At 42.2% G+C, this 19,804-nt stretch overlaps 1 protein-coding gene across 3 annotated transcripts in view; it reads left to right on the top strand.

The window, feature by feature from the left end:
• LOC126427329 (histone acetyltransferase KAT2A) overlaps nt 1–19,804 on the top strand; it is a 339,982-nt gene that overhangs the window by 126,605 nt on the left and 193,573 nt on the right. For all 3 annotated transcript variants that reach the window (XM_050089640.1, XM_050089639.1, XM_050089641.1), the window contains one exon: nt 8,953–9,101. In XM_050089640.1, the coding sequence (XP_049945597.1) occupies nt 8,953–9,101 (149 nt within the window). The remainder of the gene's footprint in view (nt 1–8,952; nt 9,102–19,804) is intronic.

Genomic DNA, 19,804 nt, shown 5'->3' with positions numbered 1-19,804 from the left:
TTCCTGTGAGACATTTACATGGTATCTTACCTGCTGTCACTGTTAATCACATTTACTTGTGACAGTAACGGCTCCGCCCCCTCCCCCGAAAAAAAAATAAGGGGGGGGGGGGGGGGGGGGACGGAATAACATTGTCATGGGCAGAGCTTGTGTAGTATTATGCTTTTCTGATTTCTGCCGCTGCTTTGGGCACATACAGCACAACTCGTTGTGCCACCTGTGTTGTTGACCTGGCTTGTACTGTTCATGTGCAGTGATTGTTTTTGCTGGTGCTGTTTTGTCCTTGTTTCGTTTTTTATGATGGCAAGTTTAACTGTATGTGCAGTTCTGAAATTTTGTTTTCTACTCAGTACAAAAGATACTGAAACTGTTTTAATGTTGAGAACAGCTTACCAAGATGATGCTACGGGAAAAACTCAAGTGTATGGCTGATTTGCTCAGTTTAAAAATGGCGACATGTCGATTAATGACCAACCTCATTCTGGACGTCCATCAACTTCCCGAATCGACAAAAATATTGAAAAAATTCAAGAGCTTGTGCTCACAGACCGTCAACAGCTAATTGATCAACTGTCAACAGATTAATGGCTTACCGTGAATCTGGATTCATCAGATTTTGATGGAAGATTTGTGAATGAAAAGGGTTGCTGGCAAGTTTGTTCTTCAGATTCTGACAGACAATCAAAAGGAATGTTGAGTTGAAACATGTCATGCTTTAAAACTACAGCTTGAAACTGATCCAGATTTTCCATCAAATGTCGTAACTGGTGATGAGTCCTGATTATGGTTAAGACCCAGAAACAAAGAAACGGTCAAGCCAATGAAAGACGTTGTCGTCACCCCGTCCCAAACAACGTCGCCAAGTCTAACATGAAAACAAAATTGATTTACTTTTTTGATGCTAAGGATGTAGTTCATTCAGAGTTTTTTCCCCCAGGTCAGACCATCTATGCCCTCCCCCTCCCCCCTACCCCTACCCCCTCCCCCCTATCCCTGCCCCCTTCCCCCTTCCCCGTCCCCCCTTCCCACTCCCCACTCCCCCACACTCAGCCTTTGCAGCACTTTTTCCCTTTTGTGCTTTATGTCTATCCTCTTGCCGTTCTTTTTCCCCTCCCTTGGGGAACATGTCTAGGGTATTATCAGGAATGTTCTGCATTCTGTCGCTGACCTTTTTTATCTTCTTTCTCCCTGTGCTATCCTGAAGGACAGCCCACGCATATGACGCCTAAAAGATCACCGGGTAACACATAATTCCCAGCCCCGTGTCGACATCTAGGGTTTGCACGTACCCACTGGTAAAGGCCAGGCACAGGGTTGGGTGTTTGCTTGAGCTGTAACCTTCCCAGGTTGCCCATTGGTCCCTCCGTCAGGTGTTAGAGAGGTGTGACCGGAGGTGTGAACAATCACCTAAGGCGTTTGCCCCCCCCCCCCCCTTATGAAGAGGGCCCCCAGTTGGAAGGAGTGCACTATCGGAGACGCTGGCAATCGTGGGGGATTTCCTCGTGATGAGTCAATCGTCCTTTCCATCAACGTCGATGAAATGCAAACATAATGAGGCTACTGATTCGAAGACTTTTCCTGCTGCACCACGGTTCCTCGTGGTATCACGTACTGAATACAGTCAGTCCTTCGCCACGGTCAATCCGTTCATTATTCAGAAAGCTGTTGATGCCATTGCTGGCCCTGTGAAATCCTGCTTTCATTTATGGAATGGCACTTTGCTTTTGGTGACGGCTTCTGATTCTCAAGCACAACTACTTGCTGCCTCGCTTCTCCACGGCTACCCTGTTCGTGTCAAGGCACATAGAACTTTGAATCCTTCCCGTGGTGTAATTTACACCAGGCTGCTTGACGGTCTAACAGATGCAGAAATACAATTTTACCTCTCTGATCAGGTGTCACTGCTGTCCGCCGTGTAATGAAAAAGGTTGATTCCTCCTCGGTGCCCACCCACACTCCTTTCCTCACCTTTGATAGGGTCGTGCTCCCGTCCAAGATTAAATTAGGCTACGAAATCATCACAGTTAGGTTGTACATTCCGAATCCGAGGCACTGCTACCAGTGTCATCGTTTCAACCACAATAGAACATCTTGTCGAAACCCAGCCACATCCGTAACCTGTGACAGGGATGCACACGAGGGCAAATGTCTGCCTTCTCCTCCCCGCTGTATCAACTGTAATGGCGGCCGTGCCGCCGCCTCCTGGGATTGTCCCGTGTATCTAGATGAGCGGACTGTTCAACAGATTTGAGTAAAGGAAAAAGTGCCTTACCCAGTAGCTCGCAAGTTACTGGCTAGCCGCAAACCCTGTGTTCTCCCGTCTGGCACCTATAGTTCAATTCTTGTTACCTCTTGCTCCACAAAGGACATGGCCACGCAGACATGCGACGTCAAATTTGGCTCGGAGGTTGTGAAGTCGCCCAGTGTCTAGGTAGCATTACCGTCCCCTCGTCCCGCTGTGCACCAAACCGTCAAACCCTCGCCTAAAGGGGTGAAGCTCCCCACTTCGCAACCGGCAGGCAGGAAAGGACAGAAGGAGTAATCCCGAGAAGACTTCCTCGAGCCAAACAATACTCGAGTATTCCCCTAACCAGAAGGGCTCAAAGAAGTCCGCTAAAGACAAACGGTCTTGTCCTTCACCAACTCGATGATCCTGCTCGACAGTGTCACCACGTGGTCACTTAGCCCGGTCGGCCTCTGTCTCGCCGGTGCGCACCACCAACTGTTTTTCAGCATTGGACTCCACAGACCGACCATACAAGCACGCTGATGCTTCTGTGAACCCCACGGAGCAGAATACTCCTGTTCTGTGCCCTGTAGTAGCGACTCTACACTGGCTGTCTCTCGGCAGCCACTGAGTTGACACCTGTACATCTCTTCCTCCTCGTGACTGTCCTCCGATGGAACATTCGCGGCCTTCGGTCCCACAAAGAGGATATAGGGCTGTTTCTAGCATCGCAGCATCCCCTTGTACTCTGCTTTCAGAAAACGAAATTGCGCCCTCAAGTCCGCTTCGAGCTTTCACATTACTTACCAATTTGTTTTGACCTTCCCCCTGAGGTCGGCATCCCATCTTGTGGGGGCGTTAACGCTGCTCATACGGGATGACCTTCATTGTCAACCCATCTCCCTGACTACCCGTCTTCAAGCTGTTGCCGTTCGCCTTTTCCTTCCCCACCTGACTTTCTCCCTCTGCACCATTTATGCGCTTCCGTCCTTCGATGTCACATGGGCAGACTTCCTTCAGTTTTGCTACTCGGTGACTTTAATGCACATCATCCCCTTTGGGGTTCTCCCAGGACCTGCAAGAGAGATGGAATCTTGGCTGACCTTGTTAACCAACTCCGCCTCTTCTGCCTTAACACTGCAGCACTCACTTTCCTCTCTGACTCCTCACACACCTTTTCCTATTTGGACCTATCCTTTTGCACTGCCCAGCTTGCCCATCGTCTTGAGTGGTCCGTTCTTTCTGAAGTCTACTCGAGTGACCATTTCCCGTGTGCTGTCCGTTTGCTAACTCCTATCTCATCCACATGCATGCCCAAATGGCAGCTTACTAAGGCTGACTTGCAGCTTTACTCCTCCCTGGCGACCTCCGTAGAACAAGATTTCCTCAGTTGTGATGACCAGGTGGACTATCTCACCAACATTATCCTTACTGCTGCAGAACGTTCCACTGCTAACACTTCCTCTTTACCACGTCGTTTACCAGTCCCTTGGTGGACTGAGGCATGCCACGATGCAATTCGCGCACGGAGACGTGCTCTCCACGTTTTTAACTGCCACCCTTCGCTGGAGAACTGTTTTCAATATAAACAGATTCGTACAAAGTGTCGTCGAGTTCTTCGGGATAGCAAAAGAGCTAGCTGGATTTCATTCACTAGTTCTTTTAACAGTTCCACACCTTCCTCTGTCGTGTGGGCCCATCTCCGACGGCTCTCTGGAACAAAGATCAATTCCCCCATTTCTGGCATGACAGTAGGTGCTGATGTCATCATGGAGCCAGTTGCTATCTCCAACACCTTGGGCTGTCATTTTGCAGAAGTTTTGAGCTCTTCCCACTATCACCCTGCCTTCATCCATCGGAAACAAGTGGAGGGGGTTCGGGTGATACCCTTCTCTTCTCCGAATCGTGAGTGCTACAATGCCACCTTCACTATGAGGGAGCTAGATCGTGCTCTCAGCTCATCCCGGTCCTCCGCCCCAGGGCCAGACACTATCCACATTCAGCACCTCTCTCTTGCAGGCAAGATCTTTCTGCTTAACACATATAACTGCATCTGGGCTGAGGGCACATTTCCTGGACGCTGGCATGAAGCCACCGTCATACCCATACCTAAGCCTATTAAGGACAAAAATCTTCCTTCTAGCTACTGCACCGTCTCTCTTACCAGCTGTGTTCGCAAGTTGATGGAACATATGACTCATGCCCAGCTGGTGAGGTGACTCTAGTCTCACCATTTACTCATAATGCACAGTGTGGATTTCGGGCAAGGCGTTTTGCAGTTGACTATCTCGTTACTTTGTCTATCTATGTCATGAATGGTTTTCTGTGGAAATCCCAGACTGTGGCAGTGTTTTTCGATTTGGAGAGGGCCTACGACACCTGCTGCAGAACTGGCATCCTCTGTAATCTTTATGCATGGGGCTTCCGTGGGCTTCTGCTCTGTTTTCTTCAGGCATTTTTACGAGACCGAGTTTCCAAGGTGTGTGTGGGTTCTTCCTTGTCTGAAACCTTTATTCAGGAAAATGGTGTGCTTCAGGCTTCTGTCCTGAGCGTCATCCTCTTTGCTATCGCCATTAACCCTATAACGGCCTGTCTTCCGCTGGGCATCTCCGGCTCCTTTTTTGTTGACAATTTTGCCATCTATTGCAGTTCTCCACAGACATGTCTCACTGAGCGGCCTCTTCAGCACTGTATTGATCGTCTCCACTCCTGGACCATCGCCAATGGCTTTCTCTTTTCCACTGGCAAAACTGTCTACATGAATTTCTGGCGGCGCAAATGGTTTCTCCCACCATCTCTCCATCTTGGGCCTGTTACCCTTCCGTTCGTTGACAGTGTGAAATTCCTGGGGCTCATGCTCAGTAGGAAACTCTCTTGGCCCTCCCATATCTCTTACCTGGCAGCCCGCTGTACGCAGTCCCTCAGTGTCCTACGTGTCCTCAATGGTACTTCTTGGGGTGCCGATCGAACTACCCTCCTCCGTTTGCACCAGTCCCTTGTCCGTTCTAAACTCAACTATGGGTGCTTTGTTTATGCATCTGTATGCCCATCCACCTTTTATACCAGCCCGGTTGAGAGTCTGTATGCTGGAGCTGCTGAGCTACCACTGTCCTACCGCTGTGACTTTCTCCTCAGCAAGTATGCATGCCGTTTGTCTGCCATGTGTGACTACCCCTCTTATGCCTCCTTCTTTGATGATTCCTTTGACCGTCAGTATGGGGCTCATTGCTCTTCTCTGTTACCTCCTGGAGTCCGCTTTTGTCACTTGCTACGGCAGCTTAACTTCACGCTACCTGCAACAAATGGGTATGAATCCTTCACCACCTTGGCTTCGTGAAATGGCCCATGTTAACCTTTGCCTTCATCTACTTTGTAAGGACACTACTCCAGCCTCGGTCTATCACCTTCAGCTTCGCAATCTTCGCATGGAACTTAGCGATAGTACCTTTGTATACACTGATGGCTCTCGGACTGACTTGTGTCTTTCAATATCGGCTTCTGGCCCACTCTTCAGTATTTAGAGCCGAGATTTCCCCCTTTTATAAGACCACAGAGGACATCCGGTGACACATTCTTCCCAATTGCGTCCTCTGTTCAGACTCGCTCAGTGCCTTCCAAAGTCTCTGTGCACTGTACACTTCGCATCCCTTAGTGCAGCAGGTCCAGGAAAACTGTCACTTGCACACTCTTGGTGGAGCCAATGTCACGTTTCTGTGGGTCCCCGGTCATGTCGGTCTGCCCGGAAACGAGGCTGCTGACGGTGCTGCCAAGGCTGCAGTCCTCGTACCTCAGCCCGCGAGTGCCTCTATTCCCTCCGATGATCTCTGTGTTGCTGTCTATCAAGAGGCGGTGTCCTTAAGCATCGCCAATGGCCTTCCCTTCAGCTTATTAAGCCTCTTCTGGCACCTTGGATGACCTCCTCTCGGACCTCCCGCCGGGAGGAGATTATTTTAACTTGGCTGCGTATTGGGCACTGCCATTTTAGCCATTGTCATTTGCTCAGTGGTGCTGCCACACCACTTTGTACGCATTGCACCCAAATTTTAACTGCCTGCCACTTCGTGCTGGAACGCCCTGTTTTTACCAATTTATGTTCCAGCTTGGGTTTGCGATCTGATTTATAAGCCGTTTTAGCAAATGACACATGGGCTGTCAACCACATTTTACTTTTTATCCGCCAAAGCGATATGGCTAAGGCCATTTAATTTTTAATTTTGGATCTCCATTTTTTGTATGATGTTTTCTTTTATCCTGTTTTTAGCGGTCTCCTATTCTGTCCATTGGGACTGACACATAGTCGTTTCCCTCGTCTCTGTGTTTGTGTTCTATAGTTTTGACTTGGGCACGTGTGGTGCCAGTTGTTTTTTGCGCCCTAAAACAAAACAAAACAAAACAAACAAATAAGACCATCTATCAAATCTTTTATTTTGGAGCTTTAAGAAGATTGCGCAACAGTGTTTGTCAAAAAAGACCTGATTTGTGGCAGACAGGAGACTGGCTCTTCCACCACTACAACGCACCTGCACACAAAGCCATCACTGTTAAGGCAGTTTTTGGTTAAAAATGGTACGGTTCCGCTGCCCAATGCGCCTTACTCACTTGACCCAGCTCTGAGAGACTTTTTCTCATTTCCGTATACAAAAAGGGGCACAAAAGCACAGTGATTTGACAACATTGAAGAAGTCAGTAAAAAATGAGGGAGGAGCTATCAGCCCTTTCTAAAGGTCACTACAAAAAATGTCTCAGAACAGTGGAAGCATCAGTAGGACAAATGTTGTAAAGGAGAGTATTTTCAATGAGATAAGGATATTTTGTAAACAATTTGAAAAGTTATAGCTTTTAAAAAATAATTCGCTTTTCTGTTTGGGTACCTCCTCGTATCTATCTCCTTAAATGTTTCCATACAGATGTCACTGGATTTGCAAACTCACAAGCAGCCTTTCAGACTGATTTTTTGGAGCTACAAGTGAAAGACTCTCACTTGTTCAAGAAGTTCTTCAGTCACTCTTGTTTGTTCCATACTTTTCCCTTTGCACTCAGGTATACAAAGAAAACTGTTTGCACTGCTCTTTCATTTGATGTATCATTTATGATTGTAAGTTGAATGTAACAACTGCTACAAAGCCTCGAAACCCAAGTACACATTTTGAAACACCCTGTATATTGGTTTTATATTATAAGCAGAATCTATGCAAAACTGAAATCTACATAAAAGTGAGAATGACTGCTTACTTTTTCCTATCACTGTGGTGCGTGTGGGTGGCCGAGCGGTTCTAGGCGCTACAGTCTGGAACCGCGCGACCACTACGGTCGCAGTTTCGAATCCTACCTCGGGCATGGATGTGTGTGATGTCCTTAGCTTAGTTAGGTTTAAGTAGTTCTAAGTTCTAGGGGACTGATGGCCTTAGAAGTTAAGTCCCATAGTGCTCAGAACCATTTGAACTATTTTTTGTGGTGCGTGGCGTAGCCCTCTCATCGTGGTAGGCACTGCCAGACTGCTGATACCTCTGCTGAAATTTACATTTATGTGGGTTGGCAGCTCATTTGTTGTGCCAATGCACAGCTTCCAGCCAAGTTTGGAATCACAAATCCATGGGGCAGTGGTGTAGTAACCTCCTGGTCCACCTTGCAAGAGCTCCATCAATCCACTTCGCAATATGTGGTAGAAGTGTGAGTGGGGAAAAATAGACAGGTCAGAAAATAAAAGATATAGTGCCTACCATAAATGACACACTTAACTTTCCACTCCTATTAACTGTTGCATGATGTTTTGCCAGTAATCTCTGCCTTGTTTATTATGCTAACCTTCACCTTTAATATCTCAGGTTTTCAAATCTCGTCCAGTTCAGTCCGCAACTACATCTTTCCTTCTGTGTCCTGTCTAGTAGGTCTCCCCTGACATGGGTTTGTGGGCAACTTTTCTGAAATTCTCCCCCCCCCCCCCCCTTTCAACCCTTCCACAAGGAGGAGGCGCACTGGCTTCAGAATGCATGCACATTCTATTAACGTATTATGTTTTCTCCTGCCGTCACTTGGTGAGTAGATATTTTGTCTATCGAGTTATATTTTCACAAATTGATTAGTTTTGTTAACAATCGACTTGGTATTATAAATTGTTGTTTGAATTAAATGGGTTTGCTTTTGCTATTTAACACCAGTTGTACAGAATTTACTAAATGTACCACTTTTTCTTTTTCCCACAGTTGTGATTTGTTCACGATAGAACAGCATTAACATTTCCAAAATTTGAAGTTATTACATTACTTATAATTTTCTCCGGTATTATGAATTACTTTGTTAATATCAGGCTTTAACAATTGGCTGTATGGCTGTAAATTATTTACCGCAGACTGGAATACTGAATTATTTTTTCCTTTCAAATTAATAATACAATTTGTGATGAATTTGAAATTTCATTGATGTATATTTTTATCAGAAATTATTAATTTAGACAATCAGTAGATTCAAGTTTTAAATGATTTGAAATACTCTGGAAGATAATTGAACTTCAGAATTAATTGAAAGACAATGCGTAGACTGAGAGAGAAATTTCAGATATGAAATATACATACATATCGGGTTGTACGTTAAGTTTTGTGTATCATCTTCTACAGTACTGCTTGATGTCGGTAGTTACACTACAGTATAAGTCAGATTCATCAAATATGTTACAGCTGTCAGTGAGCATTTACACAAAATATCATTTAGCGTGTGTTTGTGCGCAGAGACCCACGTGAGCCACCTGCAGCCTCCGCTGTCTATGGAGGAGGTGAACCAGCTGCTGGGCATGGTGGTGGACGTGGAGAACATCTTCATGAGCATGCACCGCGAGGAGGACGCCGACACCAAGCGTGTCTACTACTACCTCTTCAAGGTGGGAACCTAGCCTCTCCTGCTTGTCTGTCTCTACAGTACACCTTCCCTGTCTGAGACTCACAAGGAGACCACCTCAGTATTTTCGTACTTGAGTGTCACTGTCAAAGATACCAATTTTCTAAAGCAGTATTACACACTTCTTGAAAACATTAAAAAATTCAACTTCGAATATTTGAAGATAGGCACTATTAAGTTCAAAAAAATTCCAGGCTTTCAACAGAAACATGTGGCTGTATGTGTCCTATACTGGGCTTGTAATTCCTAGGCCTTGGCTCATTTCTGACTAGATGTAATGTTTTTTTTTAAATTTTTATTTACTTGCATTCTATGTGTAATATCAAATTCAAATGGCAGTTAACACCTCATAAGCTAAAACCTCTGGGCTGAGAGGCCGTCGTCAATCTGTAAAACTTCTTCCTGATGTTTCGTTGCCAACTGAGTCAACGACTGGCTGCCACACCGTGGAGGTGCCGTTTATATGGAGCACATAAAGGGCACCACCATACATCACGTGTGGCCGACTGTAAGTCTATCTCTGACAACTGTCATTATTCTCGATTGAAGATAGTCAATTGTCACATCATTATCGATTGTCACATCATTGGTGCAAAGTTCACCACCATATCTTGTCCAACTTTAAGCCTTCCTCTTTTCTCTTATAATTATATTGGTGTTTCTGAGTCTCTATATATTCCCTACATATGAATGAATAATAATGTGATGCCCTCGCTAGCAGACTCCTCTCACTAAATTTTATTTCATGATCACTGTCTATAAAAATATGGGGTCTAAAACCGATGGATGGTTGTGTGTGATGCACACATTTCTGTCCATGCGAACTTGCCGGCTGGTATGAAATACTTATCATCCAATTTTAAGAAAACTATTTGGTGAAAAAATTTGGCTTTTGCACATCATGCAGTCTGATATCTTCACTCACTAAAGATTTGAATTTTTTTTTCATTAAATGCCATAGTTACTGTGCTGTGTCAAATTAAATAAACTTTGTCCAACATTTTAAAAATGTTGCATAAACGTTGTGTGTGGTTGATTTTAGCTCGTGGATTGCAGTGAATGAAATGTAGGTATTATATTAAAATTTTATTTAAAATTGGGAGTAGAATGATATGTCATTTCGTTCTCAAGATATTGTGTTTTATACCTGACAGATTGCTGCACACAACATCCCTGTTTACATACTTGGCCATCGCAAATGGTGTGGTCGTAATGATATCTCATAAATGATTCTAGATATCAAAATGAGTTTTTAGAAATGATAGCATGCAATGAGGCACATAGATTGTATGATAAATACTCAGAACTTTTGTATTGTCCAAGATATGGAAGTAACTTGTCCACAGCTGTGTGACGGTGTTGGCTTTAGATCAATACGAATGTACATAGTGATGCAGGAAAGCCCAAGCGGCTCCTATAAACATGTCCACAGTTCCTGGTGAATGGCATAGTAGAATGTGTATACCCATCCACAGCAGTGAAAGAATCAATTAAAGTGGATTACTACCATACAAAGTCTTTTAACTTCTGTGACTGTGTTGTTAGAGAGTCAATAGAGATTCAAGTAATGGAGCTGCTAATCAATCAATATAGTTCCTACATCGTTGGTAAGGCCTGGGAACCTGCAACAGCAGAGTTGCCACCAGTGTGTGTCCCTGAGTGCAAACTGCAGGTAACCTGTCAACACGAGGTGGTGGCAACCCATCCCTGCATCCCTGCCTCTTGGCACAGATTCTGGACAGAATGGGAGATTGGGGAGGGGGGAGGAGATAAATGTGCCCGCTCCAACTCCACTCCTAAACCGTAAGTTCATCAGCAAACCTGATAGTAATGTGATAGCTTGCCAAAATATTGTGCCCACCTGTACACTAACATCTGACTATTCACTCGTGAACTATTTTGTCAACATGTATTGAATAAAAATTTTCTGGTAAAACAACATATTGTAGTTTCAGTTGCTGGTGGCATGAACATCTGAGTATTCATAATAAATTAAAATCTGGTACCAAAGTGCAAACATGAATTAAAAAATGAAATACTTTTTTATTTCTAGACATTATGAAAAGAAACAAATACAACATTAAAAACTGCATTATTGATATATACATAACTTGTTCATTTAATCAGAAGACATTTTGCATTATTGTACAAAATTTTAAGTACAAAAACTTCTATTTTGATGCAGTTAGTAAATTAAAATAAAAAGGTGCTGGTTTAGTTTAAAAAATTATGGATCAGTGATTTTAATTAACATTTCAATATGATAAAAGTAAAAAAAGTTGCACCTAGCAAGAAGAATTGAACTAACAACCTTGTGATTACAAGATTAGAATTTTATGCATGCAACTAACGAAGGCTCTGTCAAAATTTTTGTTGGCCTCACTGTGGATACTTGGTGAAACATGGTTACAGGGGAAAACACACTTTTTTGCTGATTCTTTTATTAATTATATTTTGTATTTTATTTTTTAATGCTGTCAGTGTTGGTACACAACTATTTGTTGTTAGGTTTCCCAGTACAATGTTCCAATTAATGATATAAATTTGCATAAGTAATCAAATGATGCCAGCAACAGCAACAGCCAGCAACAGTGTCTTCTGCACATTTGTGTGATGCAATGACACCAATTCAAAACAAATTCTCATTTATCAAATCATGACCTCTGATTAATTAGTCAGTCATAGTGTTGCCTAGGTCTTGATCTGTTGATTTTTTAGAATGATTGATGTGTTATATAACCCATCCTTCCACTTAATATTTTCACCCCACAATTGAAGATATTTCTGAAAAAGGTTTATTTATTTGTTTTACTTTTTTATGACGAGTTAGTACAACACCAGCCTACCCCCAATTATAAATATTCGAACTCCCAAGTATAGAACAGGTTCAGACTTCTGATTACTTAATAAATGAATTAATGTGCTACTTATTTGATGTTAAGCATATAACTGAGAAAAACATTAGAAAATGGTGGAAATTTTGTTCCAAGTTGTTGGAAGCTGCTAACAGCTCTCATTATTAAACAGTGGGCAATTATAGTCTGGATAGTTTGTGCTCCATTTGAGGCAAAAGCCTTCCACTCATTTTGACTTTTGACATAATATCTCCTGAAGTAAGTGTCATACAATGTATAATTATTCAGGTATGTTCAGTGACATACATAGTCACTGTCGGCAAAGTGTGTTGTGAATAGAGTCGGTAGTAAAGAAGTAATAAATTAAAATGCCATGCTTGATACTGAGGTTTTTCTATATGAACTCCAAAAATGTAGTGAATGATAAACTTTTTTCCTGTCATCATCATCATCATCATCATCATCATCATCTGTAGCTTGTCAGTGAGAAAAGTTTTGTAAGTTTTGAAATTATATGTAAAGTTTGTTGTAAGTTGCAAGATGCTCTCAGTCTCAAATACTGGATGAATATATTGTGGCTATTTGTGCACCAACAGTGATGCTGCTTTGACAGACACACACACACACACACACACACACACACACACACACACACACACACACTTCCTAACTGTAATACTGTACTTGTCGTGTTAAACTTTTAACATAAGATTACATGTCTAATGAGTAGACTGTCACAGCATTTTAAATTTAGTCAATAATTCAATGAAATATTAAAAATCAAGCTTTTGTTGCCCCTTGCAGCCATTAGATACACAATCTGCAACTGGGGTCATGAATTATGAACTGGGTTAATCGATTAGAAATATAGATTTTGGGCATTTTGTGTGTTCTATTAAAGTTCCTGTCCCAACTGGTTACCATGAGTTGGAAGTAATGATATCCAGTGAAATACGGTTTCTTTTCTTTCACTTAATAATGAGTTTTCATTAGATACAATTTCGATGATGAAATCAATATTTTTTTTTCTTCTACTGATACATGTTGATTATTAATAATGGTGTTCTCTCTTTTTAACTCTTTTCTTTCTTTTTATTTTTATTTGAAATGGAGAGTCTGGCTTGTAACGTGAGAGCAATATTCAAATTTTTCATTTCATCTGGATATGGAAGTGGGCAGTACTTTAAATCTGCTAAAAGCTGACAGTGGATCTACAATTAATTACTCATGAAAGTGACTAGTTCTTGGCTTATTCTCTGCAAGTTAAATGGTTGTCTTAGATATTTGATAAGCTGTTATGCTGCTTTACGAGTTCCTGAATCATGACAACACTCCCACACACATTGCTCTCTGTGTTCGCCAGTTTTTGGCCACAATCAACATCACCATCTTTACCCACAGGCCCTATTCAACAGATTTATCTCCCTCTGACTTCTTCCTGTTCCAAAGGATGAAAGGGGACTCTTAAAGGAAAGCGGTTTGACTACGACAACATAATATGCAATGTTATGACTGCACTAGCAGATATTAAAAGGCATGAATTCAAAAATGGGTAGATTCCCAGGTGATGAGTTTAAATATATCAGGATGAGATGTGTAATCAGAAAGTAAGAAGAGTGTCTAATAACAAAAGCTGTGAAACTTCCTTGTAGATTAAAACTGTGGCTAGAATGGGACTTTCAAACCTTGCTCTTTTGTAAGAAAAGTTTTCTCTTCTGATCAAAGATGCGTGAAAACAGGGTTGTAAAAACTATGGGGAAGTAAATCTTTTTCACTGAGATGTAGCGACTCATCATTGTGGATAAGTAACAAAAACAACAAATTAAAATTGATAACATCTTCTCGGGCTGGCTGCTTTGAAATTGTGTGACTTTTGAATCTGTCACTCTCATCATCTTCTGGTGAAGTATCGAGATAACGTAGACATATACACTATGTGATCAAAAGTGTCTGGACACCCCAAAAAACAAACGTTTTTCATATTAGGCACATTGTGCTGCCACCTACTGCCAGCATATCAGCGACCTCAGTAGCCATTAGACATCGTGAGAGAACAGAATGAAGTGCCCTGTGGAACTCACGGACTTCGAACGTGGTCAGGTGATTGGGTTTCATTTGTGTCATATGTCTGTACGTGAGATTTCCACACTCCTAAACATCCCTAGATCCACTGTTTCTGATGCGATAGTGAAGTGGAAATGTGAAGGGATACGTACAGCACAAAAGCGTACAGGCCGACCTCGTCTGTTGACTGACAGAAACCGCCGACAGTTGAAGAGGGTCGTAATGTGTAATAGGCAGACATCTATCCAGAACATCACACAGGAATTCCAAACTGCATCAGGATCCATTGCCAGTACTATGACAGTTAGGCGGGATGTGAGAAAACTTGGATTTCATGGTTGAGCGGCTGCTCATAAGCCACACATAATGCCGGTAAATGCCAAACAATGCCTTGCTTGATGTGAGGAGCATAAACTTTGGACGACTGAACAGTGGAAAAATGTGTATGAACTAATGAATCACGGTACGCAATGTGGCGATGCGATGGCAGGGCGTGGGTATGGCGAATGCCTGGTGAACTTCATCTGCCAGCGTGTGTAGTGCCAACAGTAAAATTCACAGGCGGTGGTGTTATGGTGTGGTCTCCTTTTTCATGGAGGGTTCTTGCACCCCTTGTTGTTTTGCGTGGCACTATCACAGCACAGGCCTACATTGGTGTTTTAACACCTTCTTGCTTCCCACTGTTGAAGAGCAATTCGGGAATGCGATCGCATCTTTCAACACGATCGAGCACCAGTTCATAATGCACGGCCTGTGGCGGAGTGGTTACACGACAATAACATCCCTGTAATGGACTGGTTTGCACAGAGTCCTCACCTGAATCCTATCGAACACCTTTGAGACGTTATGGAATGCCGACTTTGTGCCAGGCCTCACCGACTGACATCGATACCTCTCCTCAGTGCAGCACTCCATGAAGAATGGGCTGTTATTCCGCAAGAAACATTCCAGCACGTGGTTGAACGTATGCCTGTGAGAGTGGAAGCTTTCATCAAGGCTAATGGTGGGCCAACCATATTGAATTCCAGCATTACCAATGGAGGATGCCACGAACTTGTAAGTCATTTTCAGCCAGGCATCCGCATATTTTTCATCACATCCTATGGAAAGTAATTCTTAGTACACCACACCGTTGCTGTTCCAGCAGATGCATAACATTACCTTTTTGGATGTGCACATTTCTTTGTACAGGAAGCTACTGCTTTGTTTGGGGTTAACCATTCCTTTCCTTTCCTTATGTTAGCATAAAGACACCATTTCTCGTCACCACTAACAATACAGGACAGGAATGGTTGGTGTGTCCGTGAGCCAGTTGATGACAAACAAGCAGAGATGCACATATACCCACCCACTGATTTTTGTGATTTTGCCTTAGAGCATGCGGTGCACATGCACCCAGTTTTTTAACCTTCCCCATTGTACACAAGTTTGCGCGATCGTGGAATGATCATAGTTCATCACATTTGCCAGTTTTCGAATACACTGATGTGGATAAATTTGAATTAAGGCAAAAAACAAACTCCATGAAACCCAGGTCTTCCTGAACATAGTGTGTCACTAATTTCAAAACAATCCTCCTTAAAACAAGAAAACCATTTACTAGCTGTGCTCTGTCCAATGGCATTATCCCAATACACAGTGCAGATGTTTCCAGCTATCACCCCTCTATTGAACTTAAACAGTTGAATATTTCGAAAATGTTCAGATTTCTTCACTTGACATTCCATTTTCTAGCATCCAAGTTCTACACACTACTTTCAAATGATGAAATGTAAACTGAAGCAGTGGAAAATCCAGGTCAGTGTATTAACAATATTAGGAAAAAAAGGATAGATTGTACTCAACACAGAGACAACCTCTTGAGTTGTGGCAAGCACAATGAAAAGACTATTACACATTATAGGTTTCACCCAAAGGCTTCTTCAACAAAGGAAACACACACACACATTCACACAGGGAAACGCACCTGATGCATATGTAATGCTACCACTGGCAGCTTGGACTGCTCATTTTTACAGTGAGTAGCAATATGTCTATTTCCTAATATTGTTAATATGTAAAACAGCAACCCACGACAATGCAAAGCCTCATACGGGCAACACAGCCACGACACTCCTGCAAAAATTCAAACGGGAGGTTCTCGGCCACAATTCTTACAGTTTGGACCTCTCTCCCTGTGATTATGCCATTTTTGGTCCCCGTAAAAAGGCTCTGAGGGGCAAACAGTTCACCTTGGACGACAATATCGTCCAGCTGTACGTGCGGAATTGGTTAACGTCGCAGTCCCGGAAATTTTATGAGATAGCCATTCACTGCCTTGTGTCACAGTGGGACAAGTGTCTCACAACAGCCAGGGTCAGTACTTCTAACATACAGGTACTGGTTTCTGTAATTATGCCTCCGGCTCGTTTCTTTTTGAATGCCCCTTATATAAAGCAGAGTGTATGTGTGTATACCTGACCTCACGTCCCAAACTCTTGGATTTATTTCAACCAAATGTGGCACGGAAACACCAGACCTCATGACTGTCAGCATCGTGAGGCTTAGAACCTCCTAGCTTCACTAGGAGTGGACGTACGGGCAAAAAAATGCTTTTTAAAAGGAAAGCCACTGGTGTAGTGAAACTTCAGCTCTACTAGGGTGGGGGGTTGTGTTGGGTGTAACGGATGAGGGGAGAAAGGAGGTCAGAAGTGGGGGGAAAGTGGTTTAAGAAAGGCAGCAGGTGAACAGGCTGGGAACACAGCCCAGTGAGCTCACTTTGGAGCACGTGACGACATGAAAGAGTCCATCGGGTGGAGGGGTGAAGGGTGGGGGGGGGGGGGGGGGGGTTGGAACAGAGGAAAGAGAGAATGCAGAAAGGAGGGTGCAGGTGCTGGGTGAATGAAGTTGGGGGTGGGGGCTATAGGTGAGTGGGGCAGCAGCTAATGGAAACTGAGGCAGTAAGGATTACAAGGTCTAAGGATCTGTTGCAAGGATAGTTTCCATCTACGCAATTCAAAGTTTTCTATTCCACTGGACATTGTTTATTCCTTACATTTTAGTCACTCAGCTCTGGACTTATATGAAGCGTGATCAAAAAGTAAAGGAAGTTTTTGTTTTTCTTAAAGAATCTGTTTTTATTCAACATCAACTATGTCCTCTTCAAAGTAACCCCCTCGGAAATAATGCACTTTTGTCAATGCTTTTTCCAATCTTGGGAACACTGCTGGAACTCAATGTTTGTTATAATGTTTAGCTTCTTCAGCAATTCTGGTTTTATCTTATCAATGGTAGTAAAATGACTTCCTTTCACGGTTCTCTTCAGTCTCAGGAAAAGAAAGAAGTCAGAGGATGGCACGTCTGGCAAATACAGTGGCTGAGGCAACATAACGAGCATTGAGGTGAGGGGGAGGTTTATTGTGATGCAATTTCCACAAGAAGTTTTGCACAATTCTGGTCCCCCCCCCCCTTTTTTTTGCTTCATGCAAATGGCACATCAGTTCCAGGCAGTATTCCTTATTGACCATATGACAGGAACTCATCATGCACTATGCCAACGTAATCGAAGAAAACAGTGACGTTAATGTGTGATCGAAAATGTTGAATTTTTTTTTTTCAATCTCAGCTCTTCAGAAAGTTTCCATTGGGACCATTGGGCGTTTGTTTCAATGTCATACCCATATACCCATGTTTCGTCAACAGTTAAAATCTTTTTTAGAAGTTAAGAATTGTTGTCAACATCCTTCAGCAATACTTGAGTGACATCTACACAATGTTACTTTTGGTCAAAATTTGACAATATCAGAACAAACTTTACTGCTACATATTTCACGCCCACAAATCTGGAAAAAATTGCTGACGTCATCAGTAACATCTTTGATGATGATTCAGGAATTTTCCAGAACAAGTTTCCCTACTTCTTCCACATTGTCATCAGTAGAGACCAGATTATATGCATCATAAAAACCTTAAAATATGAATGAAAACTACTTAAAAATGCACTAAAAGTGTTGAAATATGTAAGATCAAATAATAAAAAAAACTTGATAGTTACTGCGTGCATTATTTCTCAAAGTCAAACCTGTGGATGTCAGTTATGAGGAAGAGTACCAGCCACACGAAAAATCAGTACGTTTAGAATGTTGATATCATTTTCTGAGTACTTTCTGATAGAGGTTAGGAAGGGGGCCTTTCTGGCATTATTTTCTAAAAATTTGCGTAATGGGGATGCATATCGTGTTTCAAGAATTGTTCCTTCTTTGCTATTGTTGTCGGTAACAAGCTGATGCGAAGTGAGTGAGTCGCAGCAAAAGGATTGATATGTACAGGACCAACTTCGAGATACATTGCGGAAGGGGCATGTTCAAAAACTCCATAATGTTTTATTTGAAAAAAATATACAATCATGAATTTTTTGAAAAGCTTTAACTTTTAATTAATACTATTGGACTGAAGCATCATTTACAATTCATTTTACATTTTTATACTATTGTAAATACAAATGACCAAGTGCTGTTCCAAATGTTTGGTAGTAAGATTGTATTTTCGATCACTCAAAACATTTTTATTAGCAGAAAAGGACCGTTCTTCATCAGCAGAGGTAACTAGGCAGTATTTGAATTTGGGTGCTATGTTGGCACCTATTCCATTAATAAAACTATCAGTTCGGCACAAGGGTTCAATGCATAGATTATTGTTTAAAATGTTTTCAAACCTTTTAAGTTTTCTTGGGAATACCTCTGGCAGTGAGGAGTTCACTAGAATAATTTTATTCATTAATCGTATAGATTCATTCCACACCAAACCTTGAGTTTCAAGCTTTTTAATACTTGCAGGTATGTGGGAATAATGAGTGCTAATCACAGAAATGTCTTTTTTAATACCAGAATCATTAAAAGCTTCCTTTCACTGGGAAACTGCCAAGGGCTCTGCACTATCAAAGTCTTTTACTACCCCTCTAATGGCCTCGAAATGTTTGTTGTAAAACAACAAAACTTTGAGCTGTGTACTCCAACGAGTTACCACTGGTTCGGGCGGTAAAGAGTCATATGGTAGTTTTTCTGTGTAGGTCTTGATGTGACCAGGAGCCTTTAGAAACACTTTCTTTGTGGATGAAATCAGTTTATGAACACTCACAAACATGGAATGTACTTCTACAGCAAGGTGATGTACTCCGTGAGCAAAGCACATAACATGAATCAAATTGGAATATAATATTTGGAGGACTTTTCTGCTTTGATCATATTGGGAGCAGCATCTGAAATAAACACAAACACCCTTTCATCTTCATAAGATTCTGGAAATATGTTTATAACACCCTCATTCACAAATCTGGCGATCGTAGAAGGATGTACTTTTTCAAGTTCTTTGCATGCTGCTGTATAGGAAGAAGGCATGTCTTTTAAAGCACCAACAGTTAAATTTTCAATGTGATGGCCACAAGTGTCTGTAGTTTCATCAACTGAAATCCAGACAATGCTGTCCTTTAGTTCATTGTGTATTTCTTCCAGAACATTTACATACATTTTCAGTAAGTAATTTTTACGCAATGTTGATTCATCTGGTATATTTTGATTTAAGCAATATTTGTGCAGGAAGCCTTTGAGGGTAGTGTTTGTAAGTTTGTGAAGAGGAATATTGCTTGCAATGAATGCTTCACATAGATCCACATTAAACTGACTTTTTTTGGATACCTTTGGACAAAACCCTGCTCCTGCAACTTGCTGTTGTCAGAAGGTGTTGTTGTGATCCTTTCTTCTGCATTCCTGGGATATGAAGACTTGTCTTG

This window comes from Schistocerca serialis, chromosome 11 (assembly GCF_023864345.2).
Source record: "Schistocerca serialis cubense isolate TAMUIC-IGC-003099 chromosome 11, iqSchSeri2.2, whole genome shotgun sequence".
Lineage (NCBI taxonomy): Eukaryota > Metazoa > Arthropoda > Insecta > Orthoptera > Acrididae > Schistocerca > Schistocerca serialis.
The sequence above is the reverse complement of the archived record's forward strand: the minus strand, read 5'-3'. Positions and strand labels throughout refer to the sequence as shown.